This window comes from Sciurus carolinensis, chromosome 11 (assembly GCF_902686445.1).
Source record: "Sciurus carolinensis chromosome 11, mSciCar1.2, whole genome shotgun sequence".
Lineage (NCBI taxonomy): Eukaryota > Metazoa > Chordata > Mammalia > Rodentia > Sciuridae > Sciurus > Sciurus carolinensis.
In genome coordinates this window covers 32,329,107-32,348,349 of record NC_062223.1, presented here as the reverse complement: position 1 = coordinate 32,348,349, position 19,243 = coordinate 32,329,107, and the positions used below count along the sequence as shown (strand labels likewise).

Below are 19,243 nucleotides of genomic sequence, written 5' to 3'. Positions count from 1 at the left end.
GGGGCCCTAGCTCTGGCCTGTAACTGATCCATGAGTAATGATTAACAATCCTCCCAAGCCCTTTGTCCCACCGGCTCGAGCACACTGTCCGAGCTTCCACTCAGCTCACAACCCAGCACCCATCTTCCAGCCTTGGCCAGGTAACACCAAGCCTGATGATCATCAGTCTCATCCAGCCCAGGTTAGAATCCTGCAGTTCCAGGGAGGTACCAGATGGCAAACCCTTGCCCAGCCCTAGCCCCCTCACACACAGCGTGCCCACAGATATACCCCCATGGCCTCCCTCCAAGTACAAGGGTAGAGTATCAAAAAATGCACACAATGTCTGATGGTACTTTCTTCTTCCTTTTTTTTTTTTTTTTTTTTTTTTTTTTTTTTTTTTTTTTTTTTTTTTTTTTTTTTTTTTTTTTTTAGTTTAATACACACTAGAACAAGTCACAAAAAAGGGTACTGCAAGCCCAGAACTATGCTCACCCCAGCCCACCCCCAGGACCCCCTAAACAGTCCAGGAACTGGATCCTCAGCTCTTGGGGAGACCCAGGCATCCTTAAACCCTTCTGTCACCTTTGACCTCCCATCCTGCTTTTGGCCTAGACTCAGTTGGCCCTTCCCTATCAGTCCCTTCCTAGACACAGGCCCCTCCCTTCCCTGGGTCCCAGGACTTCTTCCCTCCTCCGGCAGAGGGACAGCAGCAGCATGATGGTTCAGGGCCCTTGGGTCCGGCTGTCCAAGAGCAGCTGGGCTCTGACCCAGGGTGGAGAGACATCGCAGGACTGTCAGAGTACTCAAGCACCCACGCACTCCACATAATTGGCAGGGTACAGGCCAATGCGGCCACTCTGCAACTGGCCCTGGCACCAGCCCTGTTCATCCTCCTCGCTCATCTTCAGCAGTTCTTCCCCTGGGGGAAGGGGGATTGATCACTGCTAATTGCCCTGGCCCCCAGCCATTCCCACTGGGTCAAGTACTGAGGGGAATGGGGTAATATACAAGCCTGACAGCAAGCTAGATGAGACCTGGCTCAGGCTGGGGTCATGGAAACCAGAAAGCTGCCCCACCCCAGACCCAGAGGCAACAATCAGGCCCCAGCTGGCAGGGCCCAGTACAGCCTGAATGGCCAAAGAACTGACCCTTGGCAAAGGAGTATCTGGCTTCCCTTTTCCACGCCCCTACTCAGGCAACTAAGGCAGGGACTGAAGCCTGAAAGGAACAGGAAAGGGGTCCCAGGTTACCTGCTCGGAAGCTCAGCTCGTCAGCTTCCTGGCCAGCATAGTCATAGAGTGCCCGCACCCGCACCCCAGTGGCAGCCTTCCGGGGAGTCTCCTCATCTGACCACTCCTCATCCTGTCCACTGCTGGAAAAGGGAGGCAAAAAGGAGAAGCAGCTCAGGTCCCAGAAACACCTTGGGCTATGAATCTCACCCAGGACTCAGGGCAAAGGGCTCATTCCTCTGTGGGATGCTGCAGAGGCAGGTAGGGAGGAGCTGAAAGACTCTAGTCACGCCTCTGCCATTCACAACTGCGAGCTCAGATGCAATTCCTGCACACAGAGCTGAGTGCAGCAGAAGTGAGAGGGAACACGGAAACCGCCTGGAAAATCTAAACCTCTGCAAAACCTAGTATCATTCCTTCACCTGAGTTGACTCTCAGGTCCCTGGCACCAATTTTCAACCCATCTCAGGTGTGAAGAGAGGAAGCAAAGGAAAGAGAGGCAAGATGGGCACAGCTGTTTCTCTGCCTCAGCCAGGTTCCCAGTTCTTACCCTGGGGACCCAGGGGACTGGGGTGGAGGTGCAGTGCCATCTCTTGTAGGTACGATGCTGGTCAGAGTAACCTCATCGGGGCTCCGGCCACCCTTCTCCTTCCGACTGATTGTCCTCTGTGTGTCCAAGGACCACTCCTGTGGGGACAGTGCTTAGGGTCAGGTTGGGCTGCAGCTGTAGTGGCAGCAGGGCCATCTAGACCACCTTCAATGACCATCCTTCATTCCAAGCCTGACCTCCCTCCTCCAGCCCATACTAATGCTAGCTCACCCCAAGCCCCACCCAACCTGCAACACATGCCTCAAACTGTGGCCAGTTCATGGTCATGCCTGGCCCGTGGGTGCTGCGCCACCAGCGCAGATCCTCCTCATCACTGGCTGCCTCAATGCCTTGGTGCAGGTCTCGGTGAAGTTCATGGAACCTATGGCCCAAGCACTCTGTCAGATGGGAGAGTCCCAGGCCCCTGTACTCCCAATGCCATTCAGCCCAGCCAGAGTGAGGAGGCAGAGGCAGAGGGGACCCTAAGTCCACCACACAGGTCATACTTGTCACTGCTAGAGAGGTCAAGGTGCTGATGCAAGGTGAGTAGCATATCCTTGAAGAAGAGAAGTCGCTGGCGCTCAGCAGCCTGGCAGCTCTCAAAGGCCTGCTCCATGTCTTCCATGTAGCGTGGTGTGTAGCGATGTAGCTCCGCCAGCGTCTGCTCATACTGGATTTTCGTCTGGGTGAAGAGGAGGGAGGTGTCAGTGAGGATGGGACCACGTTCCACTCAGAATTCCACCAGCATTTACCAGGCACAGCCACCATGGACAACTGGGCCTAAGACCCAGTTCTAGTCCACAGGACCCAGTAGCCTAACAAGGGAGGTGACATCCAGGCACAGTATCTGTAAGAGTCTGATGGAGAGTAAGACAGGGTCAACTTATGGGAAAGGGTGTGAGAAATCAGAAAAAGATTCCTGGAGGATGAAGAAACTGAACGGTACCTCAGAGGATGGGGAAGATTTGGACATAGCACTGGAGGGAAGGGCACTCCAGGCAGAGGGGGCAATATGAGAGCCAGTCCCAGGTGGCACACTGCAGGGAAAGAGCTAGAAGTCTTCCTGCTAAAGACACCCCAGTGCCTGAAATCCCACCATTCTTCTCCCTAGATAAAGTATCACCTTTCCTCAGTTTCCTCCTTTAAAAGACCACCTGGAGAGAGAGAGGCACAGGAGGACTTGAGCAATAAGATGCTGGAGACCAGAAAAAGCATTTGGGGAGCAAATTCAGGAAGCCCTGCCCCAGACCTGTACCTTCTCTGCCTCCTTGGTGCAGCGTCCCACCCGCTCTTGCAGTTTACGCAGCTGCTCCTGGGACATGGCGCTGTCTGCCTTTGCATGGCTCTCCCGGGTCTGGGCTGTCTTCTCATCCTTCCGGGCTGCATGGTAACTCTTCTTGGAAGCCTCAACCTGGCAAGCATGGGAACAACTCTTGACCCTGGATGTCATGCTTTGACCCCTTTGAGTTCCATGCAGACCTGGAAGGGGCCTGTCTCTGATCCCCACCAAACCCAGCCTACCTCCTTCAACCTCTTTAGCCAGGGCTTCTGGGCCTTGCGGAAGCCATCCTCTGCAGCCCGGCTCTCGCGGAAGCCACCCAGCACTGGCCGGTGGAAGGCCCCCCGCTGCCAGGTTCGAACTCGTTCACTGTCTGGCCCATGCAGCTTCTCCCGCACCTCCAAGTGCAGCTCGCTCAGTCGCTCGGCTGCGGTGAAGAAGGCATGCCAGGCCTTCTCCAATGTGCCATACTGGGGGCCTGCAGACGGATGGAGATTAGGCCAGGCTGGGGGTGCCACTCTAAACAGCGGAACCCCTCTCACTGGTGCTGCTCTGGGTGCCAGGCACAAAGGCATGGGGAGGTGCAAAGATGAATGCAGTGATGTCAGCTGCTTACAAAATGCCTATTCTGAGCCCTGAGAGTGGAAGTCTCACTGAATCCTTGTCTCTACCACTACTGTGACACAGTGTCATTACCAACATGGAACAGGCAAAGAAACTGAGGCCTCAGGAAGTCGATTTAACTTGCCCAAAGCACTGGAGTGAAGCCGAAGGCAAATCCCATAGCTTCTCTGAAATTCCAGTTTCTCCTCTAGAAAACGCATAGAGGACTGATAGTGTACTCAATGGTAGAACACCTGCCTAGCATGCCCAAGGCCCTGGGTTCCATCCCCAGCACTACAAACAAAAAGAAGAAAGAAAAATACATAAAACAGGACCCTCTCCATCTGAGATTTGTTAGAAATACCAGAGTAACTCATGGACATACTTTGCAAACTCCAACAGCACAACTCTGTAGATAACCAGGAATTTAAAGGGAAGGCAGAAATGGAAGCCTTGAACTTGCCACAGGAAGTGCAAAAAGAAGTTACCCTGAGAGTCCCACCCTCACAGCCCTCTGCTCCCTGCAAGACCTGTGGATGGCTCACCTTTCTCCACGGCACCCCTCCACTTGCGAGCCCAGTCGGCCAGTTGCTGGGCATAGGCCTTCTCAATGCGAGCGCGCTCCTGAAAGCAGTTGACCAGGTCCCCACACAGTCGGTGCCCATCCTCCACCCGCTGCACTGTCCGCCTATAGTTGCCAGCCTGGGGACACATATGAGAAGGGCAGTTGCACAGGAAGAAGCCCCCTCTTGGGTTGGGGCTGACAGCTATGCTCCTCTTCTGGACAAGTGGCTGAGCCCAGAGACAAGGGCCATTTCAGTGCCACCCGAAACCCAGGCCCCAGCTGCTCACCTCCCAGAAACTGCCCCCAAAGGCCTCCCCTCCAGCGTCCTCTTCTGGAGCCATGGTGTCCCCGCAGCACGGAATGGTGGCAGATTTGGGGCTGTGGAAGGCAGATGGGCAAATAGAAGAGCTGGACCTATGCTTTGGGGGCTAGAAAAAGACCCTCTGCTGTCTCTGGGCCTTGCCCCACAGTCACCCCCACCACCCAGGAACCATAAGAGCTAGGACTAAGCAAGCAGGGGGCTGGAAGTCCCAACACACAGCCAAGAAAGGGACGAAGATGGCAATTTCAAAGCTCTTCCACTTGGCCTCAGTCTGCCCTCCTCCCATGTACCTGGAGTCTAAAGATCACTTCAGGGACCTGGACGTCCAACTCCAAGCTGCCACTGTGATCTGTCTTGAAGTGAATAAGAGCATAGCAGGGGGTAAGGGTGGGGGCTTAGCATGTCTAGGGCGGTGCCCAGCTCCCCCGATATAGCAACTGCTGTCAGAAGCGCCAGATTCCAGGCAGGAGAATGCCAAGCAGGTCACATGATCCATCCAGGGATTAGGTGGCAGGCGGGGGTGGGTGGTGGGCAGAAAGCCCCACTCCCCTTACTCTGGATGAGAAAGGAGGACTCCTACCCAAGCCAGGGCCCCTGTTGCCTTGCCTTGAACAAGGCAACCCCGTTAGCAGACCAGGCCGACTCAGAGGATGGCCAACCACAGCCCAGTGGCTGCCTATGCTGGCAAGTGCAAAAATGGAGCCAGGAGGCCTAAGTCCCATCTTGGTCAGGAAACTTGGACAAGTGCATTTTATTGTTCTATGGGAGCGTCAGCTTCTCTAAGGTGGAAACCCCCTTCCCCAATAAGCTTCCATGCTGGGGTTGTGCAAGACTCAAACACGGCAATGAATGAGAAATGCCAGAAGCAGTCAAAATGAGATACTCGTTCCCCTCCCCAACATCCACAGAGGTCCCTCAGGGTCTCATGAGTAACAAGCAACCCAGTCCTGCCCTCAAAAAGCCTAGAGTCTGACGCAGCATGGGGAAGTCAGACAGGCCACTAGCCAGTTAGAAGAGTGTTCTTCAGAATGGCAGAGGAGGGTAAGGTGAATTCTGATCCCACAGTCACCACCTCCAGGACCAGAGGACACAGTGGTATGTGGCCACTCCCAACTCTGCCTCTGGACAGGGTCTCAGCTGTCCCAAACACTGACTGACTCACAGCCCCTAGAAGGAAATAGCTTCCTCTGAGCAAGCCCAAGGCCCAAGGGACAGTTAGGCCTAGGACAGAGTGTGTGCCTGCTGCCCCAAAGCAGGGCTCTGTCAAATACTTACTTCAAACTACTGAACCTCTGTTCATCCTGCAAAACTCAAATGGGAGCATCTTATCCACAGCCTCCCCCCTCTGTTCCTCTACCCTCTGGACTCCCACAACCCCTGTAATACCTCAATCAAGACACATATCCCATGGAATGTAACTGACAGGACATCTGTCCCCAGTCATTGACAGACTTCTGCAGTTCTCATTTGTGTTTTCCCAGGCACTGGAATCAGAAATAATTAGCTAAAAAAGTAAACAAGGGGCTAGCTCAGTGGTAGAATGTGTGCTTGGCATGTGCAAGACCCAGTGTTCAATCCCCAGTACCAAAAAGAAAAGAAAAAAGTGAATGATGTCCACCTGAAGAACAGAAAACTCATTGGCCTCAGCAGCTGTGAGAAAGCCTGGCCTGGGTGGTTTCCTGCCTCCCTTGCAGGAGGTAGAGCTGAGACCCCATGGGGTGCAAGCAATGGAAGTGTCTGGGCAGAGTGGCTGCCCCACTAAGGCTCTTCTTCACCTTGCTTCCTCTTGAGTGGGCCCCACTTGTCCAGAAAGGAGTTGCCAGCAAGAGAGAAAGAGATCTGCATCCATAAATCACAGGACCTTTGGAGCCAACCCAGTGAGCCATCAGGGCTGGGGGGCCCCTGCCTGCTTCAGCCTCCCTGCTCCCCAGAGAGCCGCCCCCCACTGGTTCCCTCTCTCTGGCCCCAGAACAGAGCAGGCTGTGTGTACAAGGTTGGCACAGCTCCCTAGGGCCTCGAAGAGCAAACACAAGCTCAAGCCCCAGGCACAGCCAGGCCCCACAGCCAGGCCCTGCAGCCCAGCTTCATCTAGCTCCTGGGGTGGGCCATGAGCCTTAGTCCCTGTTGAGAAGGGTTGGCACCTTGTGCCTCCTGACCTCAGCAGAAACCCAAATCAGGCCAAACACTCTGCCACAGGCAAGAGTTCAGAAAGCAAGTAAGGAAATCTTCCCAGGCCAGGGCAGCGCACCTAATGGGCCCAGAGAAGTCTTCTGCAGCTTGGCAGGGTCTATTCACAGCTGCTGGGGCCAAGGTAGGGAGTCCTCGGTTTCAGGGAAGAATCACTCTCCCCACCTGAGGCCAGAAGGTGACCAGGCTCCACATCAACCCTCACCCCTACCAGAAGCTGGGGGCATGCCCCTAGGAGGGAGTACAGCCACCCGGTCCTGCCCAGCGTTAGGTCTGAGTCACAGGCTGCGCCCAAGGGCTTCTTCCCCAGCAGCCCCTCCCGGTCAGGGTCAGCCCGCAGCCCTAGGATTTGAGGACACAGGAAGGGGCAGTCGCTGGCCCAGAAAGGGGCGCTGAGGCCGGTGGGGCTGGCACCAGCAGCCTGAGAGCTCTGAGGTTGGGGGAGGAGGTGGCGCCGGGAAAAGGGGAGGAGGCCGGGCTAGGGAGGGGCATAACAAAGGGGCACTTTTGGAAACCCGACCTGCCGGCTGAGGTGCCTGCTCCTTGATGACGCACTCCAAACCCCGAGCCTCCACATCAAATCCTGGAGCCCAGGGCCTGCCCGTCTCTGGCCTCAACCCTTACGGGGCAGCGACCCTCGACAGACTCCCCCATCCCACCCCTGCGCCGGCCCAGCGCTGCACAGCTCTGAGCCCGTAAGCCCACGCGGAGGCGGCAAGGCCAGGCCTACCCATGAAGGTTCTAGGACTTCTTGGCCAAACTTGTTGAACTTGGTTTCGGCGGGGGTGGGGCCAGCAGGTCGCCGAGGAGGGGAGGGGGCGCCTCTCTGCCCGTGCCCACTCCGCGATGGACTCCAGATGATGGCCCAGGAATTGGGGCTCTTTGCAGAGGATCAAGGGTCGCTGGAGAGCGAGACCCCTTTCGGGGCCCTAGGGCGAACGCAGGGAGGGCGATTTGGGGCCCCTCGGGGAGACGGTTTGATTCTCCAGCCCCGACGTTACCCTATCCCCTACAGGCCTGAGGAATCGCAGAGTTGGTGGCGCAGCGGACGAGACGCCCCCTCGGCTCAGCGGCAGCCCTTCGCGTCCCCACGCAGAGCCGGGTGACTGGGGTCTCCCGGAGCGGGAGCCAGTCCCATTGCAAACTTCAGGAGCCGAACGACCAGAAGGCGGGCTGGGGCCACCGCTCCCGCAGCCGCGTGCCCGCGCGTCCCCTCCAGGGCACTCACCGCGTCCTCCTTGGGCCCTCGGCGGGTGGGGGTCCGGCCACGCTCCGGCCCGTGTCCTACCACTCCCGGCCTGGGCCGCCGCCTCCCGGAGCGCTCCCGTCCCTCCCCCGGGAAGCCCGGCCCCCGGCCCCGCCCTCTTCGCGCTCTGCAGCCCCAACCCCAACCCCACCGGCTCGCGGTCCCGCTGCCGGGGCTCCAAGCATCGCGGAAACCCGCGACTCTGGGGCCGAGGGCCGAGGGGTCCGCTATTGAGTGAGGAGCACCACGACCGACTCCCCAGGGTGGCGCCGCTAGGCTTTCCAGGAGTCAGATTTCGGCTTTGCCCCTCCCCAGGGCCTGGAAGAGTGACCAAGTACCGAGCCTGCACCGGCACCCTCTGGAGGGGGAGCCCGTGGCGGGGGTGGAGAGCGACATTGCCTTACATTTTTGCTGAACGCGGTTTCTTAGAAGTTAGTTTGGGGGAGACTCCCACCAACCCTCTTGCATGCATTAGGATTCCCATTTTACGGATGGCAGAAACTAACGCTCAGAGACCGTCAGAGGTTTGCCCGAGATCTGTAATCCGGCAGAGCCCGGATTTTAAAACCCTGCCATATCTAGGCACAGCTCTGTCTGCTAATCTGGGGCGCATTCTATGGCCTGGGACAAACACGTGGTGGGGGTGGGACAAAAAGACACACGCTCCTCCCCCTCCGTGTTCTTATTCCCGATTTTGCACCCCGATTCATTCTTAAATTCTTATTCCCCTCCATCCCCTTATCAATGTAGATTTTTCCAGATCGCCACTATGCCACCCCCCGTTAAATAAATCCCTTCTTCCTCACCCCCTCCCAAGCCCCTCGGGACTTTTCAGAGCCTGCCTGTTATTTATATCCACTGGAACGGTCCATGAATGTTCCGAGGCTGACCTAATCGCCACCTGCTTGGGTTCCCCGCCCCTCCCTCTCCCTCTTGGTCCGGATGACCCAGCGGCGGTTCCTTGAGCCCCGGAGACCAGCTCGAGCTAGGGCCAGCTAAGTCTACTGGGCTCCCGGGGTCGGGGCGATGCAGGTTTGCTCCGGGCTGGAGTCACGCTCCAAGGAGTGCGCCCCCAGAGGGACGGCGCGCGCTCCGGGAAGCCGATGGGCCAAGCTGTTCTCTCTCCAGCACGTACTCCTCCTACCCAGCCCCCACTCCCTTGAGGAGAGTGAGTACGTGCGCGCGGATTTTTAAAAGGCACATTTAAAAATAGCAAAATCAAGTTGTTTCCAAATCCCGGAGGAACCATTGACGCGTTCTTCATGCAGATGAATCCTCTCACAAAATGGAAAGGTCTGGAGAGAATGAATGGGGGTAATTTCAGAGATGACATTAGCAGCTTAGAGCTGACACGGGAGCTTGAAACTGCCTCCAGATGCCGGTGAGGCATCTAAGACGTGTCACCTTTGGCCCGAGAACTCTGGCCGAGTTTGGCAAATACGCCTGAGTAGTGGATTTTTCATTTTCAGCACTCACTGCTTTCGGCTTGGGCAAGTCCCTTCTCTCCTTATCTCTGTTCTTACCTCTATAAAATCTGACAGGTGACCTGGCTGACCTTCCACTGGGCCATGTGCCCCAGCTAATTAATGACTGTAAAACAACTGCAAATTAGAGGGACTGGGGAAATGTCTAATGACACCCATAGTGTTTTGTATTATTTTAAATCAGTTAACATTCTACATAGTGCCTGGGGGCCTTTAGGCACCTAGACAGAAAGTGTGAAAATATAAGAATGAAATTAATTACAGGAGCCGCCTATTAAAATCTCATTAAAAATAAAGTTGGCAGCCAGGCTCTGGGATCTGGGGAAGCTAGGCCACAGAGACTTAGAAAACAGGGCTGTTCTTAAGACCACAAGAAGGGGAGGTGGAGTGGAAAACATCTGGCTTCCCTTGGGTTCAGATCTGGAAGCAGAAAGCAGAAATGTTGCAGCTGATCTTAATTGTCCCTAAGGTGCCGAGAGGGAAAAAATAAAATAAATCAAAACCCAGAGCAAACTGGGCTCATTCAAAGGTAAAGGGAGACAGCCATACCCTTTGGAAAACCAATTCCCAGTGGGTGCCACCCCCAGAGCTCAGATTTCTGTGTTCTGTAGCCAGGGCCCTTAACACAAACTGCTCTCCCAGTGCCATCCCCAACCTAAACAGAATTCAAGATGAGATGCCTGGGGTTAGATGGCCAAATAGACAGAAAGCTAGAGAAAGGTGGGTGGCCTCCTGGAACCAGGTTGGGGTGGGGATGTAGCTCAGTGGCAGAGTGCTTGTCTAGCAGGTGGGAGGCCCTGGATTCAATTCCTAGTACCAAACCGGAAAAAAAAAAAAAGAGGTGGCCATTTGGTCTGTAACCAAATATCAGGACACTCATAGACTCACCTTTAGTTTCTGGAATGTTCTAACCACTGTGTCTTCATTTGTTTATTTACTTATTTATTCATGCATCCGGCCAAGCAAACATGTGACTTTTTGCTCTATGCTAAACCCTATGCAAGATATTTAGAATACATTAACCAGGCTGAGCCCTAAGTGTGTAACAGTGATACAACCATGGCAAAACAAGCAGAAAAGACCACCTTTCACAAAGACAACATTGAATTGGGCTTGATGAGAAGGAATTAGTCATGTGGAAAGGCATTCTAGGCGGGAACATCAGGGTGTGCCAAGCCTCAGGGTGTTAGTGTCCTGGCAATTCTATTTTTTTGTTATCTACCCTAGACAAACATGTATGCAGGTGCAGAAAGAAATACAAGGATGTTTGCATATAGTATTGTTGGCAGTTGGGGAAAAGTGGAAACAAATGTCCATCATGAAAAAAAGTAAAAACAAAAACAAATGTCCATCATGAAAGAGATAGTTAAATAACCTAAAGTTTATCTACGGATTACTCTGCAACAACTTAAGAATAGAGTAGAGAGAGATTGAATAGAGATTGAACTCAGGGCCTAAAACTACACCCTAGCCCAAGAAAGAAATGTATCCTTTTTTTGGAGGGTTGGGTGCTGGGGATTCAACCAAGGAACACTCTACCACTGAGGTATATCCCTAGTCCTTTGTAGTCTCTCCTCTCTCTCTCTCTCTCTCTCTCTCTCTCTCTCTCTCTCTCTCTCTCTTTCCCTCTCTCTGTCTCTCTTTTGAAACAGGGTCTTCCTAGGTTGCCCAGGATGGCCTCAAACTTAGATTCTCCTGCCTCATCCTCGGGAATCATGGGAATGATATAGACTTTTTTTTGGGGGGGGGGGGCATGGATTGAACCCAGGGGTGCTTAACCTCTGAGTCACATCCCCAGGCCTTTTTTTTTTTTTTTTTTTTTTTTTAATTTAGAGGCAGGGTCTTGTAGAGCTGCTTAGGGCCTTTGTAAATTGATGAGGCTGACCTTGAATTCAGATCCCCCTGCCTCAGCCTCCGGAGGTGCTGGAATTATCAGAGTGCACCAGTGCGCCCAGCTGAGAGATGTATTCTTTTTTTTTTTTGGTATGGGGACTGAACTCAGGCACTCGACCACTGAGCCACATCCCAGCCCTATTTTGTATTTTATTTAGAGACAGGGTCTCACTGAGTTGCTTAGTGCCTTGCTCTTGCTGAGGCTGGCTTTGAACTCTTCATCCTCCTGCCTCAGTCTCCTGAGCCCCTGGGATTACAGGCGCATAGTGAGAGATGTATTCTTGAAAAAAGACCCAGGACACCGTTGAGTGAAGGAATCAAAATGAAGATATGCCAAACTGTTTTTGGTAGTTATCTCTAGGGAGAGATCTCGAATTGGAAAGGGAGGTTTTTGTAATGTTAGAAAACTTACAGTGAGGATCTAGGATGTAGGTCAGTTGTACAGTTTGTGCCTAGAATGCACAAATCCTTAGGTTCCATCCCCAGAGCTGAAAAAAACAAAAATTTACAATAGAAATGTACCCATACATAAATTGTATAATTAAAATGAAGAATGGGAGGGGTGAGTAGGTGTTGGGTTTAAACAATGCTGTTCAATAGAATTTTCTGCAGTGGTTGAAATGTTCCATAGCTGTGCTGTTCAATACTATAAAGATGAGCCACTTGAGTTTACTAAGTACCAGTGTGACTGAAGAATTGATGTTTTTTTTTCAGATGGGAGGGTTTTTCTATGCCCAGACTGACCCCAAATTCCTGGAATCTGTCCTCCTCAGCTTCCCTAGTATCTGGGTCTACTGGTATGCACCACGGCACCCGAGTTATCATTTTATTATGTTTTTTTTTTCTTTTTTTGGTGCTGGGAATTGAACCCAGTATCTCATGCATGCTAAGCAATCTCTCTGCCATTGAGCTATACCCCTAGCACAGATTTATTCTTTTTTAAGAAATCTGTCAGATTTGTGGAGAGTAAATTCAAGCAAGCAGAGAGCTGCAGCCAGGGCCGGAGTCCTCTGAAGGCTACCTTGTTTCAGGCTCTGGACATTGCCCCAGCATTCCAACAGGCAGCTGAGTAAAGTATCCTGATTTAACAGCTCTGTTTTTAAGATCTCGGGGAACCCCGGGTGGAAAAACTGGTCTGAGTTATCAAGAGGGGTTAACCTCAGGGAGGCGGTATGTGTGTGTGTGTGTGTGTGTGTGTGTGTGTGTGTGTGTGTGTGCTGTTTCTGAGTTTGGAAGGCAGGACGAACAGAAAGGGCACTAGAGTGAAAACAGCGGGTGTCTGAGTGCAGCTACAGAGCAAACTTCTCCCAGGTCAGGAATTTGCCCAAGGCAGATTCTTTGAAAAGTACCACAGAGTTGGCACAAAGTGCCATGGGAGCTGCCATTGCACAGTCCACCTTTCAGCTTTGTAGGCTGGGAGGCTTCTGCTCAGGAAGTTGGCCCTGATATATCCTGAAGCCTCCTTTGCTGGTGAAGTCTTAGTGGAGGGTCCTTTCATTTAGCAGGCTTTCAGGGGACACCCTGGTGTGCCGGATACCATATTGCCTGCTAAGTCCTCAATTTGAAGAAAGCAGACAAGATCCCTGACTTCGTGGAATTTTCCACTAAAACTGAATAAAGGTGCCCCAGGAGGTGCCATTGCATAGCCCATTGTGATAAATGTTTAAATGGTGGAGTGGTAAAGGGGGAGTCAGGGTGCAGGGGTGATGATGTAACTCAGTGGAAGATCAGCCCTGAGTTCAATCCCCAGTACTGAGTGTGTGTCACATGTGTGAAGGCGAGCACTACCAAAACCAAAATAAAAGCACAGGGTGCTGAGAGAGAAAAACAGGGGGGACATAATTTAGATTGGGGGAGGATCAGAGAAGACTTCTTGGGAAGTTTAAGTTTCGCTCCCTGGAAGACCCAAAAGGCAAATGGCAACCAGGTAAAGGGAGAGTTTACAGAAGAACATTCTAATAGAAGGACCGATGTGCACACAGACCCTGAAGTGGGAGCCTGGCCTTCTGGAATGAGGACAAAGTGGGTAGGGCATGGTGAGTGAGAGGCCTAAGATGAGGTAAGAGAGGCCAGCAGCATGCAGACACTGCCAGGCTTTGTGAGTTTCTTTGGAGTGCAGGAGGAGGCCCTTGGAGGGATGTAAGCAGAGGAGTGAACTGAATGGAAGTTGTGTGAGGAATGAGCCAGAGCAAGGGATCAGCAAAGGATGACCTACACAGCTCACAGACCAAGAGCAATTGTTCTATTTTTAAATGGGAAAAAAGAAGCTGGGCGTGGTTGCACACGCCTATAATTCCAGCAGCTCAAGCGGCTGAGGCAGGAGGATTTGAGTTCAAAGCCAGCCTCATCAATTTATGGAGGCCCTAAGCAACTTATTGAGACCCTGTCTCTAAATAAAATATTTTTTAAAAGGGCTGGGGATGTGGCTCGGATGTTAAGTACCAGTGGATTCAATCCCTGGTACAAAAAGAAGAAGAAGAGGAGGAGATGAGGACTTTGCAGGAGATTCAAATTTCAGTGTTCATAAATAAAGTTTTATTGAAACACAGGCACACTTCATCTATTTATGAATTGTCTGTAGCTGTTATCACTACAATAACAGAGCTGAGTAGTTGTAACAGAGATTGTATGGCCTATAAAGCCTCAAATATTTACTAACTGTCCCTTTGCACAAAAATGAGGCTGGTCTGTGGATTAGAGAGAGAGAAACAGCAGGAAGACCAATTAGGAGGTTGCTGCAGTACTCCAGGGTAAGATGGTGATGATGGGATGCATTCTAAGGTAGTAGCTGTGGAGTGTGAGATTGAGGCTGTGGATTGAAGTAATTTGAGGAAAGAGCCACTAGAACTTGCTGATGGGTTGAAGGTGGCTGATAAGGGACAGATACATTTCAGAATGATTTACAAACCAGGTGTGGTGGTGCATGCCTATAATCCCAGCAACTTGGGAGGCTGAGGCAGGAGGATTACAAGTTTAAGGCCACCCTGGGCAATTTAGTGGGAACTTGTCTCAAAATAAAAAATAAAAAGGACTGGGGATATAGCTCAGTGGCAAAGCACCCCAGGGCTCAATGCCCAGTACAAAAAAAATAAATAAAAATAAAAAGACTTCCAACCTGTGATCTTAGATTGGATCCTAGACCAGAATAGGACATTAATTGAACACTTGGCAAAATCTGAATAGGATTTGTGGGATTTAATAAATACTATTGTGAATGTTAACTTCTGTATCTTGATAAGTGGTTCTGGATGATGCTACATGTGGGAGAATTTGGGAAAGCTATAGTGAAATTCTTTAAATCTTTTTTGCAACTCTGAAGTTATTTCAAAAGGAAAAGTTAAAAAAACAAAAATAGGATAAATAAATAAATATAGGCTGGGGTTGTGGCTCAGTGGTAGAGTGCTTGCTTAGCACATGTGAGGCACTGAGTTCAATCCTCAACACCACATAAAAATAAATTAATTAAATGAAGGTATCATGTCCATTTACAACTAAAAAATAAATAAATAAGGCTGGGCATATAGTTCAGTGGTAGAACAAAAGTAAAACAAAGAAAAACAATGACTCCTAGCTTTTAAGTTGGAATGTTTGTATGGGAATGCCATTTACTAAGATCAAGAGTTCACTTTTAACCTGGGTGCAGCGGTACATGCCTATAATCCAGGATACTTGGGAGGCTAAGGCAGGAGGATTGCTTGAGCCCAGGAATTCAACAGTAACATGGGTAACATAGTGAGATCTCATTTCAGGAAAAAAAAAAAAAAAAAAAAAAAAAGTTTAATTTTAGACACATTTTGAGATGCAGATGCATGTGACGTCCATGTGGATGCCCCAAGAAGGCAGGGGCATATGCTATTCTGGACATCACTGGTAAGCCGGAGAGCTGGAGAAGATGTAGAAAACATGGTCCTCAACACTGCAAGGAACACAATGCCTGAGGTGGAGCTGGACTGAGGCAGTGAGGAGGGAGGACAGGGAACTCAGACCTAGGTCTTCTCTGTGGTGCACACGGCGGTCTGCTCAGCAATCGTGAATCTCACAACACAACTCCGTGGAATGCAACCTATCCATCCTATATTACAACAGAGAAAATGAAAATCAGAGTTGTACTACAAGATGCAGAAGGACACAACTAGGAAGTGGGGAAGAGAGTGCTGTCTAACCCACCACTGGTGAGCAAATTTCCCCCTTGGTAACGGTGAGCACCCACAGCAGAGAATGGTGGGTTCGTTTCCTAGAGCTGCAGTAATCAGGTACCACAAATGCATAAGTGGGTGGCTTAAAACAACAGAAATTGATTCTCTCACAGTTTTGGAGACTGGAAATCCAAAATCACAGTTTTGGTATGACCATACTCTTTCTCCAAGTTCTGGGGGAAAATGTTTCTGTCTGGCCTCTGGTGGTAATTGATGATCTGAAAACCCTCAGCACCCTCTGGCTCACAGCTGCATCCATCTCCAGCCTCTGCCTCCATCTTCACAGGGTCTTTTCTTGTCTTTCTCTCTGTGTCTGTTTCTCATCTTCCTCTGCCTCACTCTCATAAGTCAACCTACCATGCCAGGCTATCGAGGAGACCAAAGCTGTTAGCTTCAGAAATCTCACAAAATGCTTCTTGAGCTTAAGTAGGCAGCCTTCCAGTTTTGCTTTATCCAGTTTCACAAATATGCCTCTTTGCAGAACGAATCAGCAGCCCTGATGCTGCCAACACAAATGTGGCTTGATCTTCTAGACTGCCTATAATTATGACAAAACCCTCAGATTCTGGTCCCTTATGACACAAGGGTAGTTGAGCATAAGGGGGAATGCACAATAAATGTGTCTGCAAGGATGCCTACTCAGAGCTCAGAGCATTGAGCAGGACACATGTGGAACTGTACCAACACACCACGAAACCAGGCTACTGGCTTCACAAATAAAAACCACAGCTGCTCAAGCGGTTGACCCCGCACCCTTCCACACCACAGCTTGGGTTCCTTGGGGGAGATTTTTGTTTTGTTTTGTTTTCTGTATAATGCTCCTGGAGTTACAATGCCATAGTGAGACAGGAGCCAAAGCAGAACAGTAGAAAGGGGAGTGGGAAGAAGGGAATGTAAAGGAATGTAAATGTAGTTCTCTCAGCCCCACTAACATGTGACTCATCCACCCGTACAGAACAAGCTTGGCTGTAACACAGAGAGGATCATTTTCCTTCTGCCACTTGGGATTTTTGTAGTCCTTGGAAAAGACCTTTGGGACAAAACAGGAGAAGTCACTTCCAGAACTCAAACCCCTGATTTCTAATTCTCTGGTTACCTGCTCTTTCCAAAATGACTATCTGACTGGTAAGGGCTCTTGAGACCAACAAAGAGCTTCTTCTCCACCATCAGACCTTATCAATAAATAACATATTGCCAGGAGATTATATAACAACTCCTATTTGTAGGACACATTACAGTTTGCAAAGTATTTCACATAGATTATTTCAGTACTCTGACAATTCCTGTGTGAATCTGGATGCCTAGAAAAGATGCCTGCCATCCTGTACAGATGGTATTTCAAATAGAATATTGATTTAGTGTTTGGATGGTGCCTTGTTCCCTGTAGAAAGGACAGAAGGTGTTTGTTTGTTTACTTGTTTGTTTTAGTATTTACATGATTGTGTGATGCTTCCAAAGATACCCCACATTTTACATATATGTATATATATACAAACACATATTATATTTATATATATATTATTCTATATGTAAATTCTATACATATATCATTTTTTTGAGGTTCTGGGGATCAAACACAGGGCCTGGGCATTCTAAGCCTATGCTCTACCACTTAGTTACACATTCCCAGCCCCAAATTATATTTTTGAGTATAATATTCAATATTCCCAGAGGGTAGGAGTCATGCCTTCAATTAACATTACTATGAACTTGCTCATATTTGGGCATTTTATTGGAGATACCAAGCAACAAGAACTCTGGATGCTTTAGTTCTGTTCAATCTGTTTCCAATCCTTTAGAAGGAATTTAAACTTTGGTTCCCTGCAAGCTCTGCAGAATCCCTGAGGCTGTCATTTGCAAACCACGGGATGCAATAACTGTGTGTGGGAAACTTGCACATATCATCTGTGTGGATTATGGATGGTTTTGCAGACTCAGCAAAGTGGATCCATAGGCAGCTTGAACGGAATCAGAGTCATGTATCAGCATGCACCAGGAAAATGATTCCTACTAGATGAAAACTTCCCACAGGGAGACTAAAGTCGAAGGCTGTTTTTTGCTACTTTTACAGCAAGTCACAAGACCATAGATTCAAAACTGAAAGGGGTCCTAGGGCCTACCCAGCCCCTCCCCTTTCATTTTTTGAGGTGGAAACTAAAGCATGGAAAAGTGAAATGATGAGCCCAAGATCACATAGCCTAAGTTCAACACTCTTTCTATTGTGCTATATTATCTGTTCCAGAAAACACCTCAATAAAGCCACATATTGTTTTGCAGATCAAAGAAACTGGCATTATTTAGAGTCATGCTCATGGCCTGCCCAGCTTCCAGTGTGAACTCGAGACCTTGATTTGCTGTCACCAGCAGCTTTTGAATGAGTTGCCTTGTGATGCCTTATATCAAAAGTAGTGTCACAAACAGGACCAAAACATCTGTAAATGGAGTTTCATGGTACAGGGTTTCTATGACATGAAACTGGAGTGAGGCTACGCCATTCACCCCTTATTAGATAAGCAATATCAAAATATATGTATTAGGCGGGGTGCAGTGGTACATGTCTGTAATTCCATTCCAGCTACTCAGGAGGCTGAGGAAGGAGGATGGAAAGTTCAAGGCCAGTCTCAGCAATTTAGCAAGCCCTATCTCAAAATTTAAAAATAAATAAATAAATAAATAAATAAATAAATGACTTGGGATGTAGCTCAATGGCAAAGCACCACTTTCAATCCACAATATCACAAAATGAATGAACAAAACTGTATGTAATGGGGCTGGGGATATAGCTCAGTGGTAGAGTGCTTGCCTCACATGCAAAAGGCCCTGGGTTCAATCCCCAGCAACACACACACACACACACACACACACACACACACACACCCTTTATATATAATAAATGTGTTTGTCCATCCTGTAACCTGATGATGACATTGAGCCCTAGGCAGTTCTGATGTAAAACAAGAGAAAACAAAGTAAAACTTGGTTTGAGGGTGCCTCAAAGCACAACCCAAAACAGTGCTTTTCTGGCGTGTGCAAGGCAGGTTTCCACTATTCACACGTGGTTCCTCCTATCCACCACAGAAAACTTGCCCGATCCCAAAAACAGATTCTGGGAAAACCTGGCATTAAGCAGGAATATGTCCATTGCTCATGAATCCATTATAGCTCACTTTGCATCTCTTGCTCTCTCTGCCTGGAACACCCTCCCCTTTCCCTCACTCCATCTCTCAAGATTCAGCTTAAGTGTCACTGTCTTTGGGAAGACTTTCTTGAAATTGCCTCTTCCTTATCCTAACCCAAGCTGACTTAAAGTGTCCCTTTCCGTGCCCCTTCCTCCCCCACCCATCTTCCTCTCCCCCCACACTGGCTGCACTCCTTCCTTGTTGAATGCAAGTTTATTGCTCTTTTCAATGGGGAAGGTGGGACATCTCTGTAGAGGGTGTCTGCAAGGGTTTGTAGGGTATGACTTCTGTTGGGTGATTTGGGGAAGATTTCAAGGAAGTGGGGTTTTGCTTTGGATTCAAAGCTTTCAGGACATGTGAGTCATCTTATGATTGTCATAGGGTTCAGAACATGCCCCCCCCCCCAACTATACCACTTTGACATACTGCTTATTTTGAGCTGAACGCACTTGAGAACAGCAAATGCAATGAAGATTCTGGATTCCCCCT

At 49.9% G+C, this 19,243-nt stretch overlaps 1 protein-coding gene across 7 annotated transcripts; it reads right to left on the bottom strand.

Moving 5' to 3' along the window:
- Positions 1-465: 465 nt before the first annotated feature.
- Positions 466-8,262, bottom strand: Pacsin3 (protein kinase C and casein kinase substrate in neurons 3). Of its 7 annotated transcripts, none has more exons than XM_047518962.1 (11): positions 7,985-8,262; positions 4,860-4,922; positions 4,535-4,675; positions 4,228-4,384; positions 3,322-3,557; positions 3,056-3,211; positions 2,307-2,482; positions 2,062-2,182; positions 1,762-1,898; positions 1,233-1,354; positions 471-901 (listed from the first exon to the last, which is right to left on the bottom strand). In XM_047518962.1, exons 3-11 carry the CDS (start codon positions 4,586-4,588, stop codon positions 786-788), a joined length of 1,275 nt encoding a protein of 424 aa, XP_047374918.1. In that variant the 5' UTR covers positions 4,589-4,675; positions 4,860-4,922; positions 7,985-8,262; the 3' UTR covers positions 471-785. The 7 variants fall into 7 exon arrangements, with proteins under 7 accessions (XP_047374914.1, XP_047374918.1, XP_047374921.1 ...); XM_047518965.1 differs by having other exon boundaries at positions 4,860-4,918; XM_047518959.1 differs by having other exon boundaries at positions 472-901; positions 4,535-4,625.
- Positions 8,263-19,243: the final 10,981 nt, after the last annotated feature.

Bases quoted from the DNA above. Each gene is read 5' to 3' on its own strand.
- Pacsin3 (XM_047518962.1), bottom strand. From the start codon at position 4,588: ATGGCTCCAGAAGAGGACGCTGGAGGGGAGGCCTTTGGGGGCAGTTTC. The intron at 3,212-3,321 runs GTAGGCTGGGTT...CATGCTTGCCAG, and splicing joins GGCTAAAGAGGTTGAAGGAG to GTTGAGGCTTCCAAGAAGAG. The intron at 2,183-2,306 runs GTATGACCTGTG...CTTGGGCCATAG, and splicing joins GACCTCTCTAGCAGTGACAA to GTTCCATGAACTTCACCGAG.